The sequence below is a fragment of the Grus americana genome, chromosome 4, assembly GCF_028858705.1.
Source record: "Grus americana isolate bGruAme1 chromosome 4, bGruAme1.mat, whole genome shotgun sequence".
In the NCBI taxonomy this organism is placed as follows: Eukaryota; Metazoa; Chordata; class Aves; order Gruiformes; family Gruidae; genus Grus; species Grus americana.
Window position 1 is genome coordinate 26,537,501 of NC_072855.1, and position 26,659 is coordinate 26,564,159.

A 26,659-nucleotide genomic window follows, 5' to 3' on the forward strand; every position below is an offset into this window, starting at 1 on the left:
AAATGGTGAAATAAGGAGTGGGGCAGGGAGGATGAGATGGGTAGAACTTTGTTTTCTTAAACTGTATTTCAGTTCAATTAAGCAGTTTTTACACAGTTGTTGCATCAGTTTTCAATAACAGTGAAATAAGTGGAAAGTTCTCATGGAATGGCTTACCTCTGTGTTTTTTGTTTATGCAGTACCTTGTGGAGAAACCTGAAATGACTAATCACCATATATATCCTAGATAGCTTCTCTGAGAATTCACTGATCTACATCATTATTCCCCCAAAGTCAAATAATCAGCAGAGAAGATTCTGTCCATATTTACTCCCTCACCTTTGTGTTGTCTCCTGTGATGATCGTTTTGCAAGCAAGGATCTCTGTGCACAGCGTAGCAAAGCCCTCCTTCAAATTTGTTTAAAACTCAGCCCCTCTGACAAGCCTACAAACCTCTGTGCTGTAGCTAAGCAGGTGTTACTGATACCTGGTCCTCTTCTGATCTCTCTCCAGCTGGGCCCTCTTATGGTGAATGGCTTCTGAGTTCTTTGTAGAAAGACTTTTTTCGTGTATACCATGGCTTCTACAAAGAGCCCTCCAAATTGAAGGGAGTCTTTACATGCCACCTCCATTCAGTACATAATTATGAAGTATTGAAGTCCCGAGAGGAAGCTGTATAAATGCAGAGGAAGAAGCTAGAGTTTATTTAGTATTTTCTTCCTTGCTTAAGGGTTCCTTAGTGGGAATATATGCCCACCAAGGAGCTAGCTTGACCCTGAGAACAAAGAAGTTAAACTGTTTCTGCTTTCTCCTTTCCATGGAGACAGCATAAAATCATTTTCTGTGAAAGCAGCTATTTATTTTATCGCCTCATGGAGAAGGTGGAATGCCCAGTTTTACTTCATGGTTCCTTGCTTCAATATTATGTAAAGCAACAAGTGGATGAACGCTGCTGCTCCTGACCCTTCAAAGTTCACATGACAGTGCTTCAGAAAGCACAGTCTACTAGTACTGTGATGAGGTCGTCAGGTTACGTAGCAGTCCATCAGTGTAATTAGTCCCAGAGAACCTGCTTGCCTCTTGCATGAGGCAATGCAAAACCCAGCAGTTTTGGTGTAAATTTAACATAAAGCTTTGTTGTTCTTTTAAAATCCATTGACCTGTGATGCACAGAAAGGGTGTCTGTGTGCTACTGGAAGAACAAAATGTGGGAAACCAGGGAATCCAGAAAAATTATTACCTGTCTATATTTTGTTTGACAAACCCTTGGAATAGGGTTTTCTTCTATCTTCGCCCATTGAATAAAATGTGTGCTTGGCTCTGTCCTTCACCGATGGCACAGACTGTGTTAACAATTGTAATATTATGTTGAAGTCCTAATTTCTTAAATTCCTTTGAATGCTAATTGCCTCAGCATATTTATTTAACTGTATTCTGCAGGTAGATGGAAAAGTCAGCATGAATGGAGAGAATTTCAATGGCGTGGAAGAGAAGGATAAAGAGTGTACAACAGTAATATTTACTCCTTCACCGAGCAGATCTCTGAAATTTGATGGAGTAGCCAGAGGGGACAGGCCCCCGGTCGAGTTGAAGAAGGACCCCACAAGCGTTGAGCTCAGTTTACAGAGGCCTGCCACTCAGAGTGTGCACAAAGAGCCAACAGTAAGACCAACACGAACAAACCAGCCTTATTTTCTCTGCCAGTTTTCTGTCTCATAACATATTTAATCACTAACTAATGAAACCCGAGTGCTTATGTTTGCTTTATTTCAAGAGGGCGTGCCCGGACCAGGAAAAAAAAAACCCAACAAAATCCTTTGTAAATTAAAGGCTTCTTCCTTTGGGATGTGGGTAGACAAATGGGAGGGGAAAATTCAAAAAACTTTTTGCAGCCAGCATCTCTTTTTTTTTGGATGTCATGCAGCTGATAAGCATGCTTTAAATGTGCTGGGCCAGGGAGAAATCGACTCTCTGTCCCAGCTATTGTGCAGATTTATTCAGCGCTTCTCCTGATGTTAGCTGATTAGATCAGCAACATAATTGGACTGTGCGAGCCATTATAATTAGTCTCAGTTTTCAATTTTCAAAGAGGAGGATGTGGATGTGCTGGCAGTTTTGAGCATTCAGCTTTAATTCCTGTCTCAGAAATATTAGAAAAGAGGATAAACTATTGAAATACTCGGAGGGGCCAATGTGCTTCTTAAGTGCCTTATCAAAGAAACAAAATTAATTTTACCTTTTCATCTTTCTCTCCCCCGCTTCCCCAGAGGAAAAGGCAGGAATAAAACTAGAGCACATCACAGCAGGAATCTAGACGCTACAAAACTGCAATGAAAGTAGGTAGTAAAAACAAAACAAGAAATAAGGACTGGACTGCAAATAAAGCATGTAAAAGGGTTGCAGACAAGTGTCAGGAGAGGGAATTCTCGCTGTTCTTTCCTGTGTAACAACAAAGAGAATCAGAGATGTGGTGAGAGTTGGAGCATGACAATTTTTTGCTTTCATCTCAGATTTCATCCACACATTGGCCAGATGGATAACAGGGAACGGGCAGGGATCTGTCCCAGGGAGTGATGCCATGTGATTCATGCCAAAGGACTTGTGTCTTACCTTATTCCCCTGCACGTCTTATCTTACTCCCCTGCTTCATGCTGGCCTCTGGCTATGGACAACCAAGCCATGGAGCCTGCAGCAAGCATGGGAGCTGGGATGTGCTGTGAGCACGGACTAGATCCTGTCAGAGGGAAGTGGTACAGAGTCAAGAGTGAATGATTTTCAGGAAAGCAGGCAGGAATGACAGAGCAGAGGCTGCTGCTGTCTGAATGAATTGGCTGTAAGGGAAAAGCCAGGTAAGCATTGTGTCTGATATGGGAGAGCTGGTAATGGGAATGTTTGGAGGGTAGAGAAAAGCCTCGGTTTGCTGTAGATTAGAAGCACAATGGCGATGAGAAAAGTAGCTGAATGAAAGTGTAACTGTCTCCCTTTTGAGGATTTCTAGACCAGTATAGCTATGGAAGAGTTGAGAGGAAACTCAGCAACAGAAGCCACTGTTAGGACTTGGGTGTGTTTATACCTGTTTGATGCCCTCTCATCCTTCCCTTTCTACAGCTTTCAGGATGATGTGGCCAGCTGAACACAGATTTTCCTGTGTCTGGTTTCTGCTTCCAGTGTCTTCGCCCTCGTGGTGATATTGGCAAAAGAGGCAGAAGAGTTTGAATTTTCAAATTCGTTGTGACTCTGACATTTGCAGAACACCTGGTTTGTAAGCTCGACTGCACTTAATGATGAAGCTTTCTAGAGAGAGCAAGTGTGCATTCAGATGGTGCTATTGTCAGAGTTTCTCTGCTCTAACTAAGGATTTTATATCGCTAGCTTCATGATTTTATCAATAATGTGGCTGGGTAATGCAAATCATTATAATTACTCCTGGCACTTCAGCTTCAAGCAAAGTTATGTGTTTCAAGCACATCAAGGGCAGAGCAAGGAGAGGAGACTACTTTGCAGGGATCTTACATGGGGAAACAAGTGGAATGCACTGAGCGAGATGTTGAGAAAGAGAAGGAGACCTGCCTGTGGGTGGAAGGGAATTTGCCAGCCTAAGATAAGATTATAGGTTCTGATCCTTCTAGATGTTTGCTTCTCTTTACCCAGCTGCTTCATTTAATTTTCCAGGTCCCCATGCCTTAGACTAAGGCACAGGCAGTAATTTAGCGATTGAGCATACAGGAGTGCCCTGGTTCAAGGACGGGAAGGGCTTAGATGTCAGGTTACAGAGATGGGGCATGGTACTGATGCTTGGCTTCTTCACTGTGTGTTGGGGCACAGACCAGCGCTGCTATAGGCAGCTCGATATGGGTGTGATCAGTCTGGGGCCTTATCTGCAAGAATTTGACAGCTACGCTGGACTCACTTCACTGAGCCTTCTCCCTGTACCTATTTTACTTTGGTTTCTGGACAACACAACGATTTACATATACTCTCCATCTGCAGAGTCTGAAATGCTAAACTCCTCTCTGAAGGTATAACCCCTGCTAGGAAGGTTGGGAATCCAAATTAAGAAAGAAAAGAGCCTCCTGGGCTTGTCCCACTCCTCATAAAACATGGCCTCTTGCTGGGAAGGATGCTGAATAACTAGCTGTCACTGTGAGCCCTCCAGAGGGGAAGAAGAGGTTTGCTTTTTGCCCCAGCAGGATGGGGCTTCCAAGCTACACGTTCTTGGAAGTAAGAAAGCCTTCTGAAGCTGCCACTGTATCACCTCCCACAAGGAGAAACCAGGGCTGTATTTTTGTCTGATGCTTAACTCTACTGAATTTTTAGGAGAGAAGGAGAAGACGACAAACAGGGATAGAAAAGCAGCTGAGATGAAGAAGCAGAGCTGTCTGAAGTGGAAGAAATGACTACATTTCTTTTGCCTTAAGAAAACTTTTACAAATTGAGCATGTTTTCAAAGCCTTTTCTAAACTTGCTTTCACTGCCTTTATTTGTATATTTTCCTTTATTGATTCAGTTCTTGTTAGCTATGTCCTTCCCAGGCTTTGACTAAGATACACAGGCACTAGTTCCTCTGCCTGTTAAGAGAAGCTGTTTCTAGGCATTTTTTTCCCTCTAGCTGCTCTGAGATTTGTTTTGGGTTTGTATTTTATTCATTCATTTTCTGCCCTGAGTCTCTTTTGTGAAGTATGTATTCCTTTTCATATATACGTTACCTTTGGCCCTCCTGTCCTCCCCTTCTGATTCTCTTCCTGTTCTTTGCGTGCCCCTTCCTCCTCCTCCATCCCTCGTAGGGCTGCTCCCCTGCTGTTTCAGTTCAGTTGTCAAATGGACTAGTCCTGTCTTCTCTCCGCCTGGCAGGCATCTCTTTGAAGCTCTGTAGCCCTGCTCTAAATCTGTCCGGCTGGCCTCAGGCGTTGTCTGCAATACAGGAAGATGCTGTGCAGCTGTACTTCAACAGCTCTTTTGGCCTGAAGTTTGGAAAATGGTTTAGTCAAGTTGCAGCACTTAAAAAACTAATGTGATTGAGGTTTTTGGGGACCTAGAGAAGTGCAGGGATCATTTCGTATGGGTGAGACTTCAGTGTCGGTTGTCTTTTTGACAGGGAAGAACCCCATCTATATGTGAATCAAATCATGATTGGCAATCAGAGACTGATTGGGAAACATATGTAACTCCTGCCTAAATCTACTGTGAAATGAGATGCAAAAAGCTGCAGCAGGTGGGAAGGACAGTAAAGAAAAATATTATCAAGAAACTATTCTTGTGTCTGTATTGTATAGGTAGAGTACTTAAATTTGGGGAGGGGGATTTTACAAGAGATTTACCTTTACTTTATGAAATTTTGCCTATGATTTAAGGCTAGAAAGGATAAATTTGGCCTATAAGCAGGATGAATATATCCCACTGGTGTTTGTGGAGCGATGTGCTGCTAAGAGAAGGAGTAGGTAAAGCACACCTCTCTTACTGCAGCTGGAAAAACTTGGGCAAAAGCCCAAAGACTGACTGATCAGTCAGTGGCAATGCCAGCAATAGAGTGAGAATCATCTCCTCACCCTGGTCCTGTGTGTCAGCCATTAGGTCATGTTTTCTTTGTATCATACAGAACAGCGATGCACATTACAAATGCTGAGAAGTTGTATCCTCTAGCTCTTTGAATCAGAAGTTAGCAAAGTAAATGTTTTGCTTTAAAACAATCTTTGAACAGATTTTAGTGTAGGGGGGATTAATTTGTCAGTGAGTAACATCACTTATCTAATCTTTGTATGAGCATTTAGAAATTATTGGCTTGTTACAGCTCTAATTATAGCTTTGCTCTGATCAACAACAAAAAAAATATAGACAGCAACTTTAAAAAGATCAGGGCAAGGTGGTGATGGTGGGGAGAGATTTTGGCTTTCTTTTAATTTTTCACTAGCTAGCTTAAGCTTGTCCTTTTCTACTCACTGCCTGCTTGGCACAATATAAACTTTTTTTTCTATATCCAAGTAACACTCTCCTTCATCTTCAAAAATCCACTGATTGAACTGAGATTAAAGTATAAGCTTTCTTGTGGTTGACGATTGTTGGCAAGCTACAGGAGAGCAGGGTTGAAATCCTGATTTGTACATATCTGGTAGGACAAGTCTTTGTTCTTTGATTCATTACAAGAAACACTTGCAGAGTAAGTATGTCTGTTCCAGATTGACAGCTTTGCCTTGAACCACACATGGGAAGATGTCTGGAGGGCTGGACTACCTGAAGGGAAAAAGGTTCAGGATGAGAAGTGAGAGCAGCAAAGCTTCAAAGCAGCTAGAAGGGAACTCTGGTCAGGATTTGGTTACAAATCTAGCATCCATGTCTCCTGTCCTCCAGACACCCATGCACTTTTCAGTATCTATGAGTGACAGGAGCTTATTTTACATACCAATTTAGCAGTAATAACTCTAGAAAAATTACTAGCAGGAATACTTAACACTATTTCTTGGAACACTTTCAAGGCTTCTCTGTCAATTACTGATCCACCCTGATCTTTGTTTATAATAGCTGGCCTGAGTATAGCATTATATAGCTGCCAGATGAGGCAGATGACTTAACGTGTCAGAGCAGTGTTCTGGCTGTAGTACTCTACTGGCATAGCATGCAAGGCGCTTAGCTGTGGCAGCCCAAGGTCACGCTGCCATTACACTCACAACAACAGAAAACACTAGCTTTGATGAGGAAATCGTCGTATGAAAATTTTAAAGTCAATGATACATGTACAAATTCGATCACAGAAGTTTGAAAGATGTGTCAGGCGTTTTCTACGTGTGGCTATTGATACTGCAACCAATCTCCTTCCTGAGTGATTTAAACTGTAGATCTAACCTGAGTCTTCAATTTACAATAACGGTTAGTAAAGTTGTACCGTAACTTCCTTCGGAGTTCGAATTCTTGTAGTGGTTGTGCTGTTCAGTGTTTTAGGAGTTCCTACTTACTGTATTTTTAGGGTTTTTTATGGATGTAAGGTTCTGCCTCAGCAATAGGCAATGTGGCTATTTCTGGCTTGTATGGTTTTAATTAAAGAAATACTTGGACTGATATCCTAGTTTATGGGATAAAAATCTTGTCTGCCACAAAGTGAACTAATTTATTTTCATGACTCATAGATGTTTCACAACACTGTATAGTCAGCCGTGCTTGTGTCTTTGTCAAATGGACACCTTGATAAGCAGAACTGAGATGTTGCTTTGTCCTGTCCTCTATTACTGTTGTGCTCATAACTGCAAATGCAATCACAATATTTAACTTTCCGTCATGGACTAAGGCTTCTAAATCCTAAGTGGGGAAGTCCACTTTAGCTCCTGGGTAGCTTGATGCATGGCGTAATAAAACACCAATCCAAGTAGACAGCATTCTTCAGTTCTCAGGAGTTAACAAGAGTCTTCACACCAGCCTGGATCGGGGGGCAGAGATAACCACAGCCCCTATGCCGCAAGGTTTTGCCTACTTCCCTTGAAGGCTTCATTGCCTGTGGCGGTGGACTAGCAGGTGTTGTGTGACCTTCCCTCATAGGCACCTGCAGCAGAGACAGTGGTCCTGCAGCATGTCGCCTCTGCCCACACGAACGCGTGTGGCTGCAGTGCGGTGGTGCCGAGAGCCTGCGTGTGTCCTTCATCCCAAAGCGTGAGAGCTCCTCTGAAACACCTCAGAAACGTCACTCGCCAGGTTGTTCCTTTTTTCAGTGTCTGTGTCAAAATACGATCCTCTTAGGTACAATGAAATGCTTGTATGTCTTCTTCATGTTCAGTGATAACATCAGTGTTTGCAAAATATTTATGAAACGTGAATGATGATAGTCTGTGATAGAAAAGACATTTTATCGGCTGCATCAGTACAAGAATTTTCTCAAATGTATCATATACCTGTGGATATTGGTATTATATTTGAATTAGATATACTGGGAATGAGAGAGTTCCCCAATGAAGTTGGCTTAATTTTTTTATAGGTTACTTACTAATCAGCTTTATATTTTTAGCTGTATGTGACTAGCATTTAATTGCTCAGCAGAGGGAGGAGGAAGAGTCAAGTCTCATGAGCAGAAACAGAACTTCCGCAGCATGCAAAATTCAATTTTCCTGCAGCAAGTAGTAACTCTTTCTTTTTTTTTACTCCTCTTTGAAAGAATTTCCATAAATAACATCTATGTCTATGCCTGGTTCAACCTCCTGGATATAGGTTATGGGTAGATTTAGTTATTGCACTTGTGCGGGATAGCTACATGGCACAGCACTGCGTTTAGGTTCCTGAGGTAACTCTAGATCCAGAGATGATAAAAGTGCATCGTGTCTGTGTATTCACTGAGCTTTTTAAACCCTCTGAGCAGCCACTGTGGCTGTGCTCTTTCCCTACCTCCAGCTGCCCGGTGTATGTAATGCTGTTTAATACTTTTTGTATTGGCCCCAGTTTATCATTGTTTATAGCTTCAAAGCCTCTGAGGTTGAAATTAAAGCTGCATTGTTTGGGGTTTTTTGAAATTTTTTAGTTTGCACAGTTGCTTTTTGAGAGTGGAGGGTGAGTTCCATTGCTTTACCAAAAAAACCCCCAAACATTAATAATTGAAATTTGCAACAATTCCTTCAGAAGTGCTTGTGCTTTGGAGCAGTGGGTAGAGTTGTGAGGTAGGTGCCTCTTGTTTTTCCAGTTAAAATCTATCTTGTTTAGGGCAGACCCTGAGCTCTTGATAATAGCCATTTGTTTAGGTTTAATGGAGGTTTGTAGGTTGTAGAATGACAGAATAATTCAGGTTGTAGGTCTCTAGCTGAGTCTTCTGCTCAAAGCAGGATCAGGCATGAGATCAGACCAGGTTGCCAAGGGCTTGATCATCAGAGTCTTGAAAACCTCCGAGGATGGAGATGGGACAACCTGTCCAGGCAGCCTGTTTGCTGCCTGGTTGTCCTCGTGGAGAAAAGAAATACTTATTTCTGCACTGAGCAAGGTTGGGAAGGGTTTCCAGTAGCTTCTCCCCTGGCTGCTGTCATGTCATGAGCCAGAACTGAAGCTAAAGGAGACATTTTCTTTAGTTGCAGTGTTCTTCTGTTGGGGCTTTCAGTGAGAAAGCTCCCACTGAAACCTAGGCTGGCATCAAGATGGGCCGGGGAAGGGGGAGGTAGGTTATATGGGAGAAAAGAGCAACAGAAAGGCAAGGATCAAATCTCTGGGGCACAGGACTTGCAGTTTTTGGAGCATTTCTCTGGGGCCTGTTTTACAGCGTGTGCCTCATCTCTAGTGACCGTCCCTTCTTGGAACATGGGACACATGGAGGGGGAGCTCCGTGCCTTGTTTGCTCTTGGTATAGGCACAGTCACAGGTGGACATGGTGGACAGGAGGTCCTCCAACTTGCCATGCTGTCTTTTTGGAGTGTGTATTTCCCTCTGCCTCATCCATTTTGAGAACCACTCTTAGGCAGGAGGGGGACATGTCCAAAGAAGAGCAATGAAGCTGGTGAGGATCTAGAGAACAAGTCCTGTGAGGAGCAGCTGAGGGAACTGGGGTTGTTCAGGCTGGAGAAAAGGAGGCTGAGGGGAGACCTTCTCGCTCTCTACAACTACCTGAAAGGAGGTTGTAGCCAGGTGAAGGTCGGTCTCTTCTCCCAAGTAACAAGGGATAGGACAAGAGGAAATGGCCTCAAGTTGTGCCAGGGGAGGTTTAGATTGGATATTAGGGAAAAATTCTTCACTGAAAGGGTTGTCAATCACTGGAACAGGCTGCCCAGGGAAGTGGTTGAGTCACCATCCCTGGAGGTATTTAAAAGATGTGTAGACGTGGTGCTTAGGGACATGGTTTAGCAGTGGACTTGGCAGTGTTAGGTTAAGGGTTGGACTCAATGATTCATAAGGGTCTTTTCCAACCAAAATGATTCTGTGATTCTATGTATCCCCATGCCTTGCTTGGGGCGGAGGATTTGGGTGGGCAAAGGTGAGGGTGCAGTGGAAAGCACCAGGCGGTGGGGAGGACGGCGGGCAGACAGCCCCAGCAGGCGCCAGAGGAGACACGCTGCCACTTCTTGAGGCTCATGGCTCTGATCTGGCGCCTGTCCTGCTGCGAGGTGACGGCACAGCCCTTGGCAGCCTGGGGCTCCTTCTGTTGTTCCTGGCACTGCTCACTGCCTGCTGGGCTTGCCCGGGTCGCTGCCCCTGGCCACGGCCCCACACCAGTCCCCACCATTTCCTCGCAGGGCATCTTCCCAGAGACATTCTCTGTCCCTCTTCCGGAGCATGCCTCCCTCCAGAGAGGAGAAGAGAGGCAGGGATTCCCGAGCACTGCTGACAGCAAAGTTCTCTGGAGCCAGTGTGTCCACAGGCGTTAGCATCTTGTTGGCACTGCCAGCAGACGTCCCCAATGACCTAGCTATGAGAGCCCAGGTTTGCTCTTCAGGGGGCACGGATGGGCAAGGGGCCCTGGGCTCATGTGAATCTGCAGGCATGGGAAACGGGATCCGTGCAGAAGGTGGAGGTCTGAATCCTGCCCCAGAAAAGAGGAAATTTCATCAGATTTCCTCCTCCCTTGCAGCTGTTAATAAGATGGAGGGGTGGGAGGAGGACAGGAAAGCGAGTCTACAATAAGACTATTTCTGAAATATGTTGCTTTTTATCTCGAAAAGTAGTCTGCTTTTTTTATTTTCCTCTGTTGAATGTGCCATTTTCTAGATCTTTCATGTATTAGAAGCCCTGTGCAGTGGCTGATCAGTTTGCTGCAGATTTGCCTACTGGGAAAGCGGATGTATGGTCGAAGCTGCTAAATAGATCAGCTGAAGCGCTACCCTTGTTTTGACAGTGTGGTTTTAGCTCTGCAACAGCCTTGTCCTGGGTCAGGAAGCTGGCTTTTCAAAGGGATTTGGATTATTGGCTCGATATGCTCTCACCATATTTTTTCAGTCCTCTCTAAATAGAGTTTCAAGTATTTCATTACCTTTAATACTGACTCTGGCTTTTCCCTTCAGATAACAGATTGTTTAGACAACCGTGAAATAAAGGAAGTATTTAATTACTTTGCCACTTTTCAAACCCTAGTATGTGCTATGTATTCACTAATGCATACGTTTTTGTGTTATTCTGGAAGAGGAAACTAAGGGTGAAACGTATGCTTATCTCTGGCTAACACAATCCAAGATATCCTACAATTTTAAAAGCTTGTAGGAGCTATTCCAAACCAACTGCATGATGGTTGCTGATGAAGGGTTTGAAAAGGAGATTAAAGCCCAGTGATTCAACACCCAAGCACCACATACTGCTCTGAAACATACTCCCCAGCTCCCTGCTGAGCTCTAAACCAGTCTGGTTCAAACACGTTACAAAGAAGCGGCAAGTACTGCCTTGAGGAATTAACACATACTTTTATTCCCACTCTACTCACTGTGTTTCTACTGCATTATTCTCTGCAGGCCTCCCCAGTGGAAGCAGATCCAGCTGCCAGCCAGCAGCTCAAGGCCAGCCCGGGAAGTGCGGGACCTACGAGCCCGGCGTGCCCGTCCCCAGGTGGGTTGTGGCTGCTGCCCTCGCCCCTACCCTTGCCCACCAACTGGGTTGGGGTTTAGGCCCACCCTGTAGCAGGAGTCCAATAGCTGCATCTGCAGCAGCACCAAGAGGGTTTATTAGAAAATGCAGAAGATGTCAGAAATCTCGACATAATAAAGACATTTTTTACAGTAAGAATGATCATTCGCTGCAACAACCTCCCAAGGGACGTGGTAGAGTCCCCATGGCTGGAGGGGTGCTAGACAATCTCCTCTAGGCTCCCTTTCGCATGAAAGGTGGGACCGGGTGATCTTTCGAGGTCCCTTCCAACCTGTGCCGTTCTGTCATTCTGTGGTTGAAATGACACACCTGACTGCATGTTGCTCGGGATGCGAGTTGTCTGCTTTGCCGTTTGTGCGAGTGAAAAGCTGGTGCCACAGCATGCTGTAACCAGAAAGCAATCAGGGCAGAAACTATCAGTCAGTGATAGCTTCTGTTCCTGCCCCCCCCCAAGACATTAAGAAATGGGGAAGGAGAATAAGAAGGGGCACTTCAGTCCTCATAGGGGCTTTAAATGAACAGTATTGTGCATGCTCCTGATTTTCTGCTTCAAACCCTTTATGCTTGATTCCTAATCTGGGGAAAGGAATTTGCTGATAAAATTTGAAGCTATTTTCCTCAAAAGGGTGTTTCTGAAACAGAAATTTTATCTACAGCATTTTATCTACTGTCTCTATCATACTAAGTCAATGGTCTTTTTTTTTTCACTTTTTAAAATGGGTCGGTCAAAGTTCGGCTTGGTATGGGTAAGTAAAAAGTACTATTGGAAGTAGGTATTTAAAAGAGATCTCTGGCTGTAATTGGTATATAAGCATAATGCTCCTATTTGTTGAGGATAAATGTGACTTAAACAATTGAGCTTCAATGGGGTACCATTCCCCCAAGATTAGAAGCATATCCAGCCTTTTCTTGTTGTGCTGCAAGACTCTGAAGTACATGAGCTGTTAGCAAGGGCTCATTAGCTGACATAATTACTCTGGTTCACAGATGCCAAAGCACAGAGGTTAACAATCTTGAACTGCACCTGGCAGGTAATGTAGAAGCTGCAGTCTTGTGGTGAACCAACCAAATTCTCCTCTCAAGAGTCAGCAGTAATGAGCTGGTGATATTTGTCTACAAATCACAAAGCCACCTTGTGTCAGGCTCCACACCTATGAGAAATGCTAAACATTAAGTATTGATAGCAAAGTTTAATATTGGCTGGCAAGGAAAACTGGGAGAGCACTGCAAAAATTGAAATGGTAAAGGAACATGGCTTTTCATTATGTCTGCTTTGGAGGGATAGTTGTGGTCCAAACTGTGTGACCTTCTTGTAGAATAAGCAACCTCCCGTGCTGTTCAGTACAAGCCAGATACTTCCATGCTGTGACCCCTATGCCACTAACAGTGTGGGAACTGCTCCAAAGTGGTGTGCATCTGCCTGGCAGCAGGAGCAGCTCTTGTCTCTGCTTGTGTGCAGGTTCTTAGTGGAGCCTTGGGGTGCATCTCTTTCTTAGCTCACTCTCCTAGCCTGTCAAAGAGGTACATGCAGAAGCTGCCACTGCTGCTGTGGTTGGAGAGGGGACAGGATCTGAAGCTGAGATTCTGCTTTAGGAGGTTAGAGAGATGTCTGGGTGCTTATGCACTGCCTGGGATGCTGGCAACCGCTCTGCTTCTGGTGGTAGTACCAGCTGGCAGTAGTTTAGCTGTCATAGTCCTCAGCTGTAGGCCCATGTGCTCCTGGTCCCTTCTTCCATATACCAGCATCAACTTGTTGGGGTTTTTTTAAGAACTGAATGACAAGTAGGTTATTCCAGTCCAAGGCTTCCTGTTAGCTCAATTTGTTTGCTCTCTGATGCTTGACTGATGTGGTTTAGTGGAAACAGGCAAGCTGAAATATCCTCCAGTGCTGACAATGAGACCATGTTAACTGTGGAGTAGCTACTTGTCTGGGTAGCAGGTATCTTAGGATAGGATTCATCACATGACTTCAGTAGAGAGATCTATATCTCAGTAAGCATGTTGTAGGTCACAGCTCATCTCAGCTGAAGAGGAGTGTCTGAAATAGTTTGGCTGACTCTTCTTCAATAGCTGCCTCTCTGTTGACCATGAAGGGTGCCCCATGATACCCAAGTCAAGTGTAAGCAGCTACATTTTGTCAGGTGAATTTCACTGTTAAAGCTTTGTCTTCTCCGAGAGATTAATTTTGCCTGGGTTTGTCAAAACATCCAGTAAATGGGCTCACAGTATATCCAGTAAGAAATTGGATTGTATGAAATAGGTCTACATTTTATTTCATAAAATATCTTAACCTTGCAACATTATCTCTTATATGTGTGGATTAGGTTCAGATCAAAAGCAATTCAAGTCAACTGCAGCTTGTGCTAGTCCTGTTGTGAAGAGATTAGAATTTCTTCCCAGTCCTGTCTCTTCAGAGGAAGCTGCTTCATGTGAGAAAGATGTGAAAAAACCTGAAACGGAGCAGCAGAAGGAAGCCGAGCTCCCTGCTACACCAGAGGTATGTATGGGCAAGAAAGAGAGGGACTGGAAAACAAAACCAAAAAAGAAGAAAGATCTCACACTGACATGTTTATTGTGCAACTTGGTATTTTTCTTTATATACTATCACTTCAAGAGTTCATTCAAAACAGTCTGCCAGGGAATGACCCTGGAGGATGGTTTCTGTGCCAAATCCTGTAGTCATCAGAGAGTTCTCCCTCCAAAGGAACTCCCCAGAGTCTGCTTGTAGCATTTGAACCTGTAAACTGGCTGGAGCAGAAATGAGAACTTAACCTGCAAACCCCAATCCCACCACATGTTGGGAGGGCAGAGTATCCAGAAGGTGTAGACAGTGGAGCTTACCCTCTTAGTCCTGAAGCGCTGAACAAGTGCAAGTGGTGGCACAAGTAACAAATGGCCATGACCATACTGCTCTGTCAGGTAAGTTAGGTGTTGGTCCTGGGTTAGGATTGGCTTTGGTGTGCAGGGCAGTGTGAATGTCAGCAACAAACAGCTACCGGTTATTTCCAGGACTTCAGTGCTGCAACTCCATGTTGTAATTCTGGAGATAGAGGCTTCATCTTTGATAATGTTGATACAGGAAATAAGTAGAAAGGGTTTAAGTTAACCTTTGATTGTACCTGCTGATTTCTGAATGCTGTTTTCTGCTCCCAAATGTCCGAACAGGTGGTGAAACCAAAAGCCCTGGAACAAGAGGGGAGTGTAGTATTGCCATTTTTAAAGAAACTACCTGAGACCAGCCAAGTTACTCTGCAGAATTCTGGTCTACAAGGTGAGCAAAAAGCATTTGGAGAACTCAGCTGGACAGTAACTGAGTATGTGCATGTGGTGTTTAGGGAGAAGTGCCTAATTAATGACCTGGAGGGTTTTGGAGCTAAAATGGTTATTTTCTAGTTGGATCTGACTGATACTGATAGTGCGGCTTCTGTGATGCTAAGGACTCTTCTGGCTGTCCCCCTTAAACAGAACAGCAGAATTGTGACACAGTGGAGGGAGGCAGGGAGAGCCCTATCTTGCACTCACCTGGCCTAGCAATAAAAGCTGTATTATGTCAATGAGTGTTATATTTTATTAGTACTGCTGCTCACAAATGAAAATGGCTTAGCAATTGGTTTTATCTCACAATAAAAACTTCTGGAGATAAATTCTGCACTCAGCTGCTCACGTGGACCTCCTTTTCGTAGATGAACAATACACATATATGGCCACATCCCTGAATTTGACCTGTGCCCATCAAGAGTTCTTGCAAAGCAGAACGGGTTTTTTTTGCCTTCATGACAGAGTTTTGCTCGAGAGTGGTAATGTTTAGTAGTTTGATTTTAGAGATGCATATATGTAGGTATTGTGAAAGAAAGAGAGAGAGAGAAAAGTCATCTGAAGTTCTTCCCCTGAGAACTTATTAAGTTGTTAGTTTATATATAGGTAATACACTGATTATGCTGGTGTTTTCAAGATTGAGACTACTGAAGGTGATCCACTGTGGAAAACAGAATTGTCTGAAAAGGAATAGGAGTCTCACCTGTTTTAAGTGGGGAGGTGCTTTCCAAACAGGCTTTGAGAACCATATCATTTTATGTTAGGCACAAATCAATCCAAACATCAAGTAACATTTTGTAGGTGTCTCACCTATTTTCTGAGTGATGCTGAAACACTTGGCTGCTCTCTAGTGTTCACAGCACATACAGTGCTAAAAGGATCGCAAAATCCTTTAAACCCTGTATCTGCAATAGGAATGAATGCAAACACCATGCAAAGACTTGAAGGGGTGGCTGTCCTTGACTAGCATTAGTGAGCTAGAGCTTTCCTGTAAGGTTAGGTGCCATGTTACAAAATTAGCATTTAAACACGGGCAGTCTGGGTGATCTGCAGGTCTCTCGTAAACTAGCTGTGATGGGCCAAAGTGGCTGTAGTCAAAATCCCCCTCGTGGCCAAAGCGGCTCGGGTCTGAGGGTCCGTCATCACCTTTTGACCGCGCTGTGTTTCTCGTTTTGTCTCCGTGCCGTTGCCTGCAGAGCCGCCCCGCGGGGCCGCGGTCCCGCTTAGGGTTCGCAACAACTGGCGGCGCTCACAGTTTTTCTCACAGTCAGGTAAATGCGGCGCTAAGACCAGCTTCAGCCCTTCTGCTGCCTCCAGTCTTAGGTGTCTTCGGACGTGGGGCTCGGGTGAAAGCTGATGATCACGGGGACTTGTTCTACCTCTCGCTCTCGTAGAAAGTGTCTATTCCTGCTGCACAGTTGACAAAGAGCTGTTGGGTCGCACGTTGTTGTGATGCTCTGGCTTCAGGCACCCAAATGAAATCACTTGCCTATAAATACCTTTTCCTTAATTTCTTTAAATCAGCCTAATTTTCAAAGACATTTGGATAGAAAATGGCAATGGTTCTCTTCGTAACTGTGGCTCTTGAATAGCGTAGTCCCATCCTGTTAGCTTTGCTGTGCTTTTTCCTTCCTTGCACAGAATCACAAAGGGAAAAGTAGATCAAAGTAGGTAACGCTCAGTGTCCAAACACTGCTAGTGTCTGTGGCCAGAAGTAGATAGCATTAGCTAGTGGTAGAGTAGAACCTGATGTTAGTTAATATTGTGCTCCTCTATACCCAGATAAAAAGTAGTTTTGTTGGTGATGGGTGTAATCTGTTTTTCTGGCTTACTTGCTTGTGATTAGTCCTTGTGTTTGGTTGTGGGAGCAAATAGGAAACTAACATGAAGCTTTTTTGTACAGATACACTGTAGCTTTAACTGCAGGCTAAGCACATTTTGCTGTGTTAAATTTAATTTTTCCTTTTTCTGTTTTGTTTTTTTTTTTTCATAGCTGATTCTGATAGTGGTGACAAATCAAATGTGAGTACCTTTTTTACATCATTGTTTGGTTTCAAGATGTGTATCTAGCAAAAGTGAATTTTTCATGTGAACTGTCTTGTAACATCCCCAAATCAGAATGAGAAATTTTTTTCCCATGGAAATAGCAGAGAAAAAATACAACCCAATTCAAGACATGGTCTGAATCTGGAATTTATGCATTCTCCTCTTATCTGAAGGGAATGGTAGCTATACAGTACTGGATTGCTGGAGCCACTAAAGCTTCGCAATCTTGAAACAATATGTAACTCTAAACTATTCATTCTCTTTTAAATGCATAGAGATTAAAGGAGACCACAATTCTACTGCCTCTTCAATGAAAAAAAAAAAGAAAACCAAAACAAACCACAAATGCTACTCTGAAATACACAGTATTTCATATTCTATTTGTCATATAAAAATAGATGTAATCTCTTCCTATCAGATTCAAACAACTCTTACTGGAAAGGAATATGACATCAAGTGTCTAAAGTTGCCCTTGATTATAAGGATTTTAAACATGTAAAAGTATCATGTAATGGGATCCTTAGTGAAGCCTGAGACTTTATTTCATTATGGATAAAAATTTAAAACAAGGCTATAGGCTGTTGTGCTGGCAGCCATATGAAATGAGAGAATATTTTTTTACAATCACAAATTGCTTTGCATGTTGTGCAGAAGATTATAGAGAAGAAAAATAGATATTTTCTTTAAATTTGAGCACCTGCAGGTATCTTTGTTCAGTGCTGCTTAGAGCTTTCTTTCAGATCTTTTTCCTTTTTTTTTCCTCTCCAGTTGAAGTTTCCCAAGCCTTTCTTTGCAAACCAAATTATTATCTTGTCATTTGGATACCTGTGGGCAATCCCAAGTGTCAATGAAGCTAAGAATATTGTCTGCTAACTGAGAGAACCATTATCCAGTTCTCAATTTCCCCTTTTAACATCATCACCAAGGGTAGGCCAGGCAAAGCACAGCTTTCTCTGGTAGCCTTCTGAAGTACAGAGTCAAAGTCTAACAGCTTGGTTTTCCTTCACGCAAGCGTTTCAATTTCTGGTCCTGGGATCCAGAAGAAGAGCGAAAGCGCCAGGAAAGGTGGCAGCATGAGCAAGAACGCTTGCTTCAGGTAGGGAAGAAACTACGTGTCTTCCACCATGTGGTTCAGCTATGGAATTGTCCCTTTGGACAAAAGTTGGGCATTTCATGTCATGTTTTCCACATCATCTGTGGATGCTTAAGCGAATGCTGTGGCAGATGAGCGATAAAATGAGCATACGCACATGTTCTCTGTGGTTTGGGCACTCGTATTTTCCTTCCTCACTCCATGGAAAGACCAAAAGGATGAAGTTAAACCCACTGTTGATCCTCAGCTGTATTTAAAATGTTGACCATAGACTGCAAGACTCTTAATTACTTGGAGCCTCTTTCTCAAGACTGACAATTTGCTGACTCTGATGCCTATGCAATTCTTCCTTAAAATGATGGTTTCAATAGATTTTTGTAGACTTCTACTTTGTTCACAGGTGATTCTTAGAAAACATCAAGCTTAATTTGGACACAAAGGGTTTGGGGTTTTTTTGTGATGGGAGGAAACGCCCTCAAAACAACCACTGCTTTTCCTAGTGGTAGAGTAAGCTGTAAAAGTCTGGGTTTGTTTTCTCATTGGGAGAAGTGCAGTGGCCCTGAGAACTTGAATTTCCCCGTTGGTCAGTAGTGTCTTTTGAAAGTGTAATTAGGTTTGGTCCCAAAAACATCAAATCTTTCCTCTGTGTAACAGAAGAGCAAACAACTGTCAAAGGATGGAGAACAATAAAATGGAGTCTTTTCATCTTTTAAGAATGACTTGTGACTCTACTGCTTTCTTGAGATTATTTCTTTTTAGCTAATATGGTTGTTTCCTCTTTAAATGGTGTAAAATTCTCATTGTAATTTTTCTGGCATATGTGAGTGTTCTCTCAATAGTGAATGCATCTCTTCTGGATTAGGCAGCTGTGGTTTCTAAATTGAACAGAAGTTGGAACTGGTGTAAAAAGGATATGGAAGTCACTGTTCTGTCAAACCAGTTCTGTCAAACAGTCTCTTTAAGATAATTTTTCATGCAAAACTGTGTGAAAACAGTTCTCAAGAAATAATTTCATCAAGGAAGAAAATAAGCTACTTAGCTAATTATAAGCTTGCCCTCTTCAAACCTTTACACGCTATCCATTTGTCTTTTAAACTTGCACAGGTATTCATCATTCATTAAATTGTACTGCCATCTCTCTTAAATTAGTCCCAGTATCTTCAAAACCTGCTTGTTTATATGCTACTTTGCTGAAGTTTTTAATATAAAATCCATGCCTAAGTGTTTTGGGGGGTGTGTGATAACTTTTTAGAACTCTTGATACTGTATATTAAACAAGGAATTATTGAAATTGTTGAGCACAAATTTAATTTCTGACCAAAGATTTTAAAACTTCTAACAAATTAACCTTTTTCTAGTATGTTAAAAGTTCCTTGTGGTTTGAGGGTGGTAAATCTAAGTGCTAGAAACAAGTGGGGGGAGGAGAAGGAGAAGCTTCTTTTGACACCCACGGATGTTTCAAATGTTTATCTTCCTATTTCATCCTATTTCTGATTAAACCACTCTTAGCAGGTTCATTTTCACTGTGGAGATACCTCAGGATTTACTGCTAATACAGAATGTTCTGAATTTACCTGTATTTGTATCCTCTTACAGGAGAAGTATCAGAAGGAGCAGGACAAGCTGAAAGAGGAATGGGAAAAGGCCCAGAGAGAAGTTGAAGAGGAGGAGCGTAGATACTACGAGGAGGTATAAAGCTCAAGGAAGGAGGTTGTTTATTGACTTTTTCTTTGTATTTAAATGCACCCATTTACGTAACTAAAAAAAAATCCCATACCTGAATTAAATAATTAAAAGCCTTCTCAAGGCTGAATTCTCAGGAGGGTTGTTTCTCTTAAACACTACCATGAGCACTGAGGAACAATATTTAAATATTTAGACAGGTATCCTCGGAAACTCCACATAGGCGGCGGTGTCTAATTGCTGTGTAAGTCAGAGTGAGTCAGTATGGTTGTGTCTGGGCACGCTCAGACTTCCCTCCGGAGGCAGAGCCTTGTGCGATTTGGCGTATACTTGGTGTCTGGACTTGGTGGAACTCCAGAGGAAATTGATGTCTGCCTTGCGCTTGATCATGTAGATGTTTTGTAAACTGGCCTTGTTAAAAAAAAAAAAAAAAATCACAGGAAATGTTCAAAGTTTGCAGTTGTAGAATACTGACAATATAGAAGATAGTGGTTTTCTTCTGTTCTATGTGGGTCATTATTGCAGGAAATTAATTGGAAAACATTCTTGTTTTCAGTTTGACTAGTTGTACATTATGCAAATTGATGTCTTATCATCTGTGCTTGAGGGCCATACTTGTCATCTGAACAAGAAATATTTTTTTTCAACTTTCAGAAGTTTCTCAGGTACCATGTTTTTATATGATATTTAGTAGACTGGTGTTGTGAGAAACAGTGGTGCCATCCCAAGTGGAATATTCTTTCCAGTTTTGGACATCCCATCTCAAAGATGGTAATGGTAAAAGGAAAGGGAGTGCAAAACCTTGAAGCAAATTAAAAATGGAGGTATTACCATTATTCTTGGTACCACAGGTCCTTACCTAGCCATCTAAATGTGAGCATGTAGCCAAACTTTATGATTCTATTTTTTAAGTTCATAGTTGACAGTCTGTATTTTTAACCCCTGCTGTCTCCTGATCCTCTTTTTTTTTTTTTTTTTAGGAACGTAAGATAATTGAGGATACTGTAGTTCCATTCATTGTTTCTTCAAACTCTGCTGAGCTCCTCTCCTCCTCTTCCTCTACGACTGAAGGAAACAAGACAGCGGTGAGTTTCTCATGGATTAGTAAGTCCATGAAGACTAAGCTATCTTCAGTGCAAAGTTTCATTCTTCACTAAAACCAGCAAAGTCTAGGAACAGTAAGAGTAAGAGTATTCCCTGGATCCTTTCCATGGCTGGTGATACCTCAGAGTGCTGTAGCTTGTATATTTTTACAACTGAAGAGCCATACTCCCAAGCAAACTGGTACCATCCTGTTTTAGGCAACAGCAGAAGGTGATACTTCCTCTCTTTGCAGCTGCTTCTCTTCTTTAGCTGGTGCTATAAAAAACCAGTCACCTGTTTCTATTTGTTTTAACTACCTTCTCAAAGCCAACAAAATCTGAAGTGATTTCCCTGAATCCATACTGTAAGCATATCTGAGATGAGACTGAATCCTGCATCCCCGCTTTTCCTCCTTCTCTCTCCCACCATTCCTCCTAGAAAGCAGAAAAATGAACAAAGGAGTGTTCACTCTCTACTTTCTTTTGGCTTATGCGGCACAAAATGTTTAACTCAATGCATCTAGCATCTAATTAAATAAGTGTTTGCCAGCAATCAGAGAATGACACCCCAGGTGAGATCAGTAGAATAAATGTGGGATTCCCAGACTTAACTTTCTCCTGCCTAAGGCACCCATATCAAAGAGGACATCTGCCTTTTTCCATTCAACTCCAGGATTAGGAGTACTGTATCATCTGATTCTCCTCTTGCCATTCCTGCCCCCTCTTATAACCCATCCCTGTGCAGGGGTGTTAGCCATGGCCCTTTTCCCACACGAATGTGTAGCAGTAACTTGCTGGATGGAGTTGCTTATGCCACGTTCAGGGCAGTGCCTGCACCCATAAGTGAAGGAACTTGTGCCATGGCTTACTGAAGCTCCATCAGTCAGGTATGACCCACTCCAGTACCATTTTGGAAGCAGTACTGGTGTTGCCATTTGAGAATGCCCAGAGCGTGTAAGTAATGCTCTGCCTCCTGGCAGAGTCAGGAAGCTGAGATCCCTCACAAAGTCCTCCCAAGTCCAACGGGAAACTGTCTAGACTCTCAAAGTCATTCAAAGATTTCTGCTGAAAATATGTAGTGGCAAGTTTTATTTTGTTATCCTGAGCACCATCTCATAATTCGTCAGTCCTGCACTTTTTTGTTTCATGCTCGATTTTATGCAATTAGTTATTTTAGCTGAAGTCCTTTTTAAATTCAAACTTAGCCTTACCAAGGTCAAATGATTCCACTGTATAATGTGAGATGCTCTTTATGATAATAAGGTGTGTCAACACGATATATCTGGGGACAGCTTGTGCTTTTTTCATGCGTGTGCTGATGCCAAATTCAAGGGAAGCTGTTTGTTCCCTCCCCTGCTGTCTTCTAGAACACAACTGATTCAAACAGCTCTCCAGAGGAAGACAAACAAAAAGAAGTTACAAGGCAGAAAAAGCTGCTCTGGGAGCAGGACAGTATACCATCTCCGAAAAGCAAGGAAAATGAACTCTGTCAAGAAAAGAGGAGGTATGGATCAAGCCTAAGCATTTCTTAGCCCTGTGGAGTTTTGTGTCACATCTGCCCATGATTAACGCTGGAGCATCAGCATCTGGTGGCCTGGTGATAGGTATAATATATCCCAATCAATATTCACTTGCCGCAGGCTTACACATATATGGCACTGCGCAGCACTAGTTTTGCGTATCAGAAGGCTTGCCTTTTCAGAATATGGCTTTGCTGAAAGGCTGTCACATCAACAAGATCAGAGCTTAGACAGCTCAGACATCATCTGTGTGGCACTGCACTGTGTCTCGTGTACAAGTTCACAAGCCATTTTGAGGAATAAGGGAGCAGTAGCTGTTTTCACTCAGATTCTGTGTGAGATTGCCTGGCTGTCTTGGAAGTGCTGTACCCAAACTCGTCAGATGGTGTTCAAAGTCCTGGTCTCTGCCCAGCTGCTTGTAACAGCTTTCACAAACATGAGAAGCATCTGGTGATGCTGAACACTGGATAGAGAACACTGAGAAAAGGTGTTTCTCTGGCAAAGAAGCCATTTTCCACAAATCCAGAATGATCTTTAGTGCATGTAAGAGTGGCAGTGTGTGAGGGAAGTAGGAAGACTTGGCATGTTTGGAGACTTGTTAATTCATGACAGTTTATCCTCATTGTTTTGTCATTGCTGCCACAATAACAAAAATCTTGTTGCAAAAAATAGACTGATATTCAAAAGTCTGATTTTGCCATTATGTTCTAGGTGGCATTTTTCCCGGCATTATTTATACAATGTGGCTTATTTTTATTGGCAGTGGAAATAAGGTGCTCTCAGGACACCCAGAGACGGGTATCTTGAAAGGAGGTGAACAGGACCACCAGGTGCCATTGCTGGAGCGCAGCTCGCCTGCCAGGCTGAATCTGCCGTTGACTCAGGGTGAGAGTCCAGACTCTTCATACGCATGTATTCTTTTCCAAATAGAAATCTCGCAGGTATATATGGTGTCTCAAAATCTAACTCAAAGAATTTTGGAAATTAACAGTCCACATATATCTTCAAAATTTGAATGTCTCAGATTCAAAAGTTATTTTCTGTTAGCAAAGATAAATGTGTTAAGGTGAAATTTAAAATCTTCGTTTTGTCAGAGATGAATGTTTCAGCTGCAGGTAGGAATCTCATTTATAGGCCTGCATGTTTACAGTAGTAATTAAACACAGTTATCTTCCATCTTTTACATAATCTTACATACATATAGGATTTATCTTGATATAGAAAGCATATTTTCAACACTTCTTTCATGTTTTGGTAGCTAATTAGATTCTTTATGTCCATTTCAGTCCAGTAAAAATCACTACCTGTAATGTGTAAGAATTTCAAGCCAATTCTAAAGTGACACCTGTATCAATTTTGTTATTAGAAATGTCTGATAACATTTAAAATTAATAGATTTTTTTTAAGCTCTCATAAATATTGATGGGTTTTTTGAATGAAGGAATTTCCTCAAAGCATTGCTGTCAACAGCGTCACCCTAAAGAAAAGGCAAATTCACTAAATTAGCGTCATTATCTGATGCAAGTGAATGGTGGAGAATAAATAAGTAGGACTAAAGATTTTGAAATTGAGTTTTAGATTTTTCAGTCTAGCATCAAAATTGATGATTCTAAAAAATGAAACATCTATGTATAGAAAAGGTTTCAGTGTTATTACTTGCTCCAAATGCAAATTCAATTTGTTAAACTTAGCATGTTTGCTTTCCCTGGCCACAATTTTATTGTATTCTTAGTGCTTTGACACAGATTTCTCAAATAAAGAAAACAGAAGATATTGCCCAGCAGTCCATCCTTGTGGATTTATAATAGTGATTAAACAAAGTTCAAAGATTTGACAATTTTTAACAACTTCTGCTAATCAGGCTTTTTTCTAGGTTCTCTTCAACAACTGATCCCCTACAAATATTCTGACAGCTTCTTTCTTGCCCCTTAACACATCACATCTTTGCTCTCTCCTTAAATCCAGTAATAGTCAGGACTAGGATTTTTTTTTTTGTCTTGATATCAAAACCAGGTAACAGGCCTTTCATAGGTCCCAATGAAGTTTTTCTTCTCCTCTACACCAGCTGGTTGGTGCACAACAGGGTAAGGTCCTCCCCAACCTGCGAGCCACAGAATTAATCTGGAAGTATCCAGGTAGTGTGCTCTGTCTTGAAGATGGGACGGCTGGCTGCCTGGGCATCACAGATCATTGCATATTGCTGGGAGGCTGATACTGTCACTGAGCCTTGTGCAACCATCTGCGACACATAAGGAAATTACAAGGGAAGAAATCTGTGTATCAGTAGGCTTGTGGAGAGCAGTGACTACACCACCCTCCTCTTAACTCTTGATATTGAGACCACAGGAAGTTTCTGTTTCTCTGGTCCTTCCTTGGGATGGAAATTTTTTATTTTCCCAAGTGCTATTTGTGGACAACTGTTTGACCTCTCCCTTTCCCTCTTCAGAAACTGAGATTAAGCAGCGGGGTAGGTCATGTGTATGGGAAGGTAATGCAAGGGCACATTGTCCCATGGAGGTCTTCTGGTGTAGCAGAGCCTGTCTCTGACTTTGTGTGGAGTTTCTGAGAACTTATTTTTAAGTAAGAGTACATCTCATGTCTCCTTTACGGTGTGCCCACAAGCTATGCCGCGCTATAAGTATTGACAAAAACATTTTATCACAAGTACTGAGATTTCCCCACTTCCCATTGTAGACGTCTCCTGGAATCAGCAGTTGCTGACAAAGCAGTCACCGCATCGCGCAGAGGACATCCGGCAGAGACCATTCCTGGGCCAGAATGCAGGACAGCAACCGAGCTCCGCCGGAGAAACGAGGAGGTGAGAACGTAAAATAAAGATTATTGCAGAGGTTGAGAAGTCCTGCTCACTCTGTTCTCCCTTATATTCCTACTCAGCATTCTTTATTGGTTAAGTTTCACAGGTAGTCCTGCAGTGTGCAGACAGCTTTGATTCCTGGCTTTTCCACCAGAATTGCTAATGTTTATCCACTTCATTTCCCATTACGGGTACCCCGGTAACTAGTTTCATGAGGGAGGACACCTCCTCCTTGACACTCTCTGTCTTCTTTCTCCTTAGGTCTTTAAACACTCATCTGTGTAGGTGTTCATGTGCTTCATTTATTTTAAGTCCCTAAGACAAACATTTATAGCTAGTAAGTGGCTAAATATCAAGGTGGGAATGTCAGGAGGAGTCTGCCTCTTTGAAGTTGGTATCTGAGAGCTTCATTCCCCAGCTTCCAAACACACATTGATTGCTACTTTCTAGTTCTTTAAGGATTATAGCTTTTAAAAGAAGATACATAGAGATTAGTATTTTCTTTCTGTTATAAATTTGGTGAGGTTTTTTCTTCTCTGATGCTTTGCCTTGTGTTTTTGAGTGAGCATTACTAAAAAGTAACTCCAGTTCTTTCAGTAAACAAGGGATATGTTTACCTAATATTTGCAAAAACTGTACCTCTGTAATGAGAAGGGAACATCTGTTTTCATTAGCATATATATGAACACAGTCTCCTGCAAGATATGTGTTACCTCTCTGAAGCTTGTATCCAGTCAAAACTAATGTAGACTGAGGTTTGATTACCTATTCCTCATAACAAACTGCTCATGTGTGTTTGAGAAAATTGTTATTTAACCTGTAAACAGCTTTAAGCAGTGAGAGGTTGAATCGATCCTATGATTTCTGATAACAAAAAACATCCATGTTTTTTCTCACCAAATTCTTGCAGGGGAGAATGGACACAAATAAGAATAAACCACTTTCCAGTGTTAGTAGATGCCTTTTTACTCAGTAAAGGGCACAGACCCGCCATCAACAACCCCACATCTGCTCTACCAGTGTGCTTCTGTGCACATCCCCTGGGGAACAGAGAGTTCAGGGTGCTGTATCTTGGCTTAACCCTCCTTTGTCACAGTGTGATCTGCCTTGGGTTGATGGGTGGGTAGGAGTCTGCACATGGATGATTACCTTGTGAGTTATCTGATTGAGCAATAGGAAGCAGACCACGAGTCAGAACCAAAAAATGTGCTATTTTTCGTTGTATCAAAATGGCAGTGGACAGCAAATTTATACCTTGTTTTCCTTAGGTAAAATCTTTAGAGCTGGGAATCCTGAAATCCATCAGCTGGAATTTCTCAATACAAAACCTCTGGTTTTAATTGTTCTTCAGCTGTAGTAATGCATTTTCTCTCCTGTATTTTAGGGCAGGCTATCATGAGAACTTCCGATCTGGGCCACCATCTCCCTGCTCTCCTGCAGCTCTGAGTCAGTCACCCAACAGGTACAAAAGGTCAATAAGGAATTTTGCAGACCAAATACATCTTGTAGTCACTGGTGAACTACCGCAGCGTAGATCACATTAATATTATGTGGATGCACTATTAATTCTTCTAAATGTTGCAATTCATAACCGTCCACG

At 42.3% G+C, this 26,659-nt stretch overlaps 1 protein-coding gene across 8 annotated transcripts in view; it reads left to right on the forward strand.

Moving 5' to 3' along the window:
* Positions 1 to 26,659, forward strand: part of LIMCH1 (LIM and calponin homology domains 1) — a 179,512-nt gene that overhangs the window by 146,224 nt on the left and 6,629 nt on the right. For 6 of the 8 annotated variants that reach the window (XM_054825049.1, XM_054825053.1, XM_054825055.1 and 3 more), the window contains 12 exons: positions 1,420 to 1,641; positions 11,373 to 11,466; positions 13,830 to 14,002; positions 14,671 to 14,776; positions 16,814 to 16,842; positions 17,879 to 17,962; positions 19,556 to 19,648; positions 20,623 to 20,727; positions 22,092 to 22,228; positions 23,008 to 23,129; positions 24,939 to 25,062; positions 26,444 to 26,530. In XM_054825049.1, the coding sequence (XP_054681024.1) occupies positions 1,420 to 1,641; positions 11,373 to 11,466; positions 13,830 to 14,002; positions 14,671 to 14,776; positions 16,814 to 16,842; positions 17,879 to 17,962; positions 19,556 to 19,648; positions 20,623 to 20,727; positions 22,092 to 22,228; positions 23,008 to 23,129; positions 24,939 to 25,062; positions 26,444 to 26,530 (1,376 nt within the window). The remainder of the gene's footprint in view (positions 1 to 1,419; positions 1,642 to 11,372; positions 11,467 to 13,829; positions 14,003 to 14,670; positions 14,777 to 16,813; positions 16,843 to 17,878; positions 17,963 to 19,555; positions 19,649 to 20,622; positions 20,728 to 22,091; positions 22,229 to 23,007; positions 23,130 to 24,938; positions 25,063 to 26,443; positions 26,531 to 26,659) is intronic. The other 2 variants (XM_054825050.1, XM_054825052.1) reach the window with 1 other exon arrangement.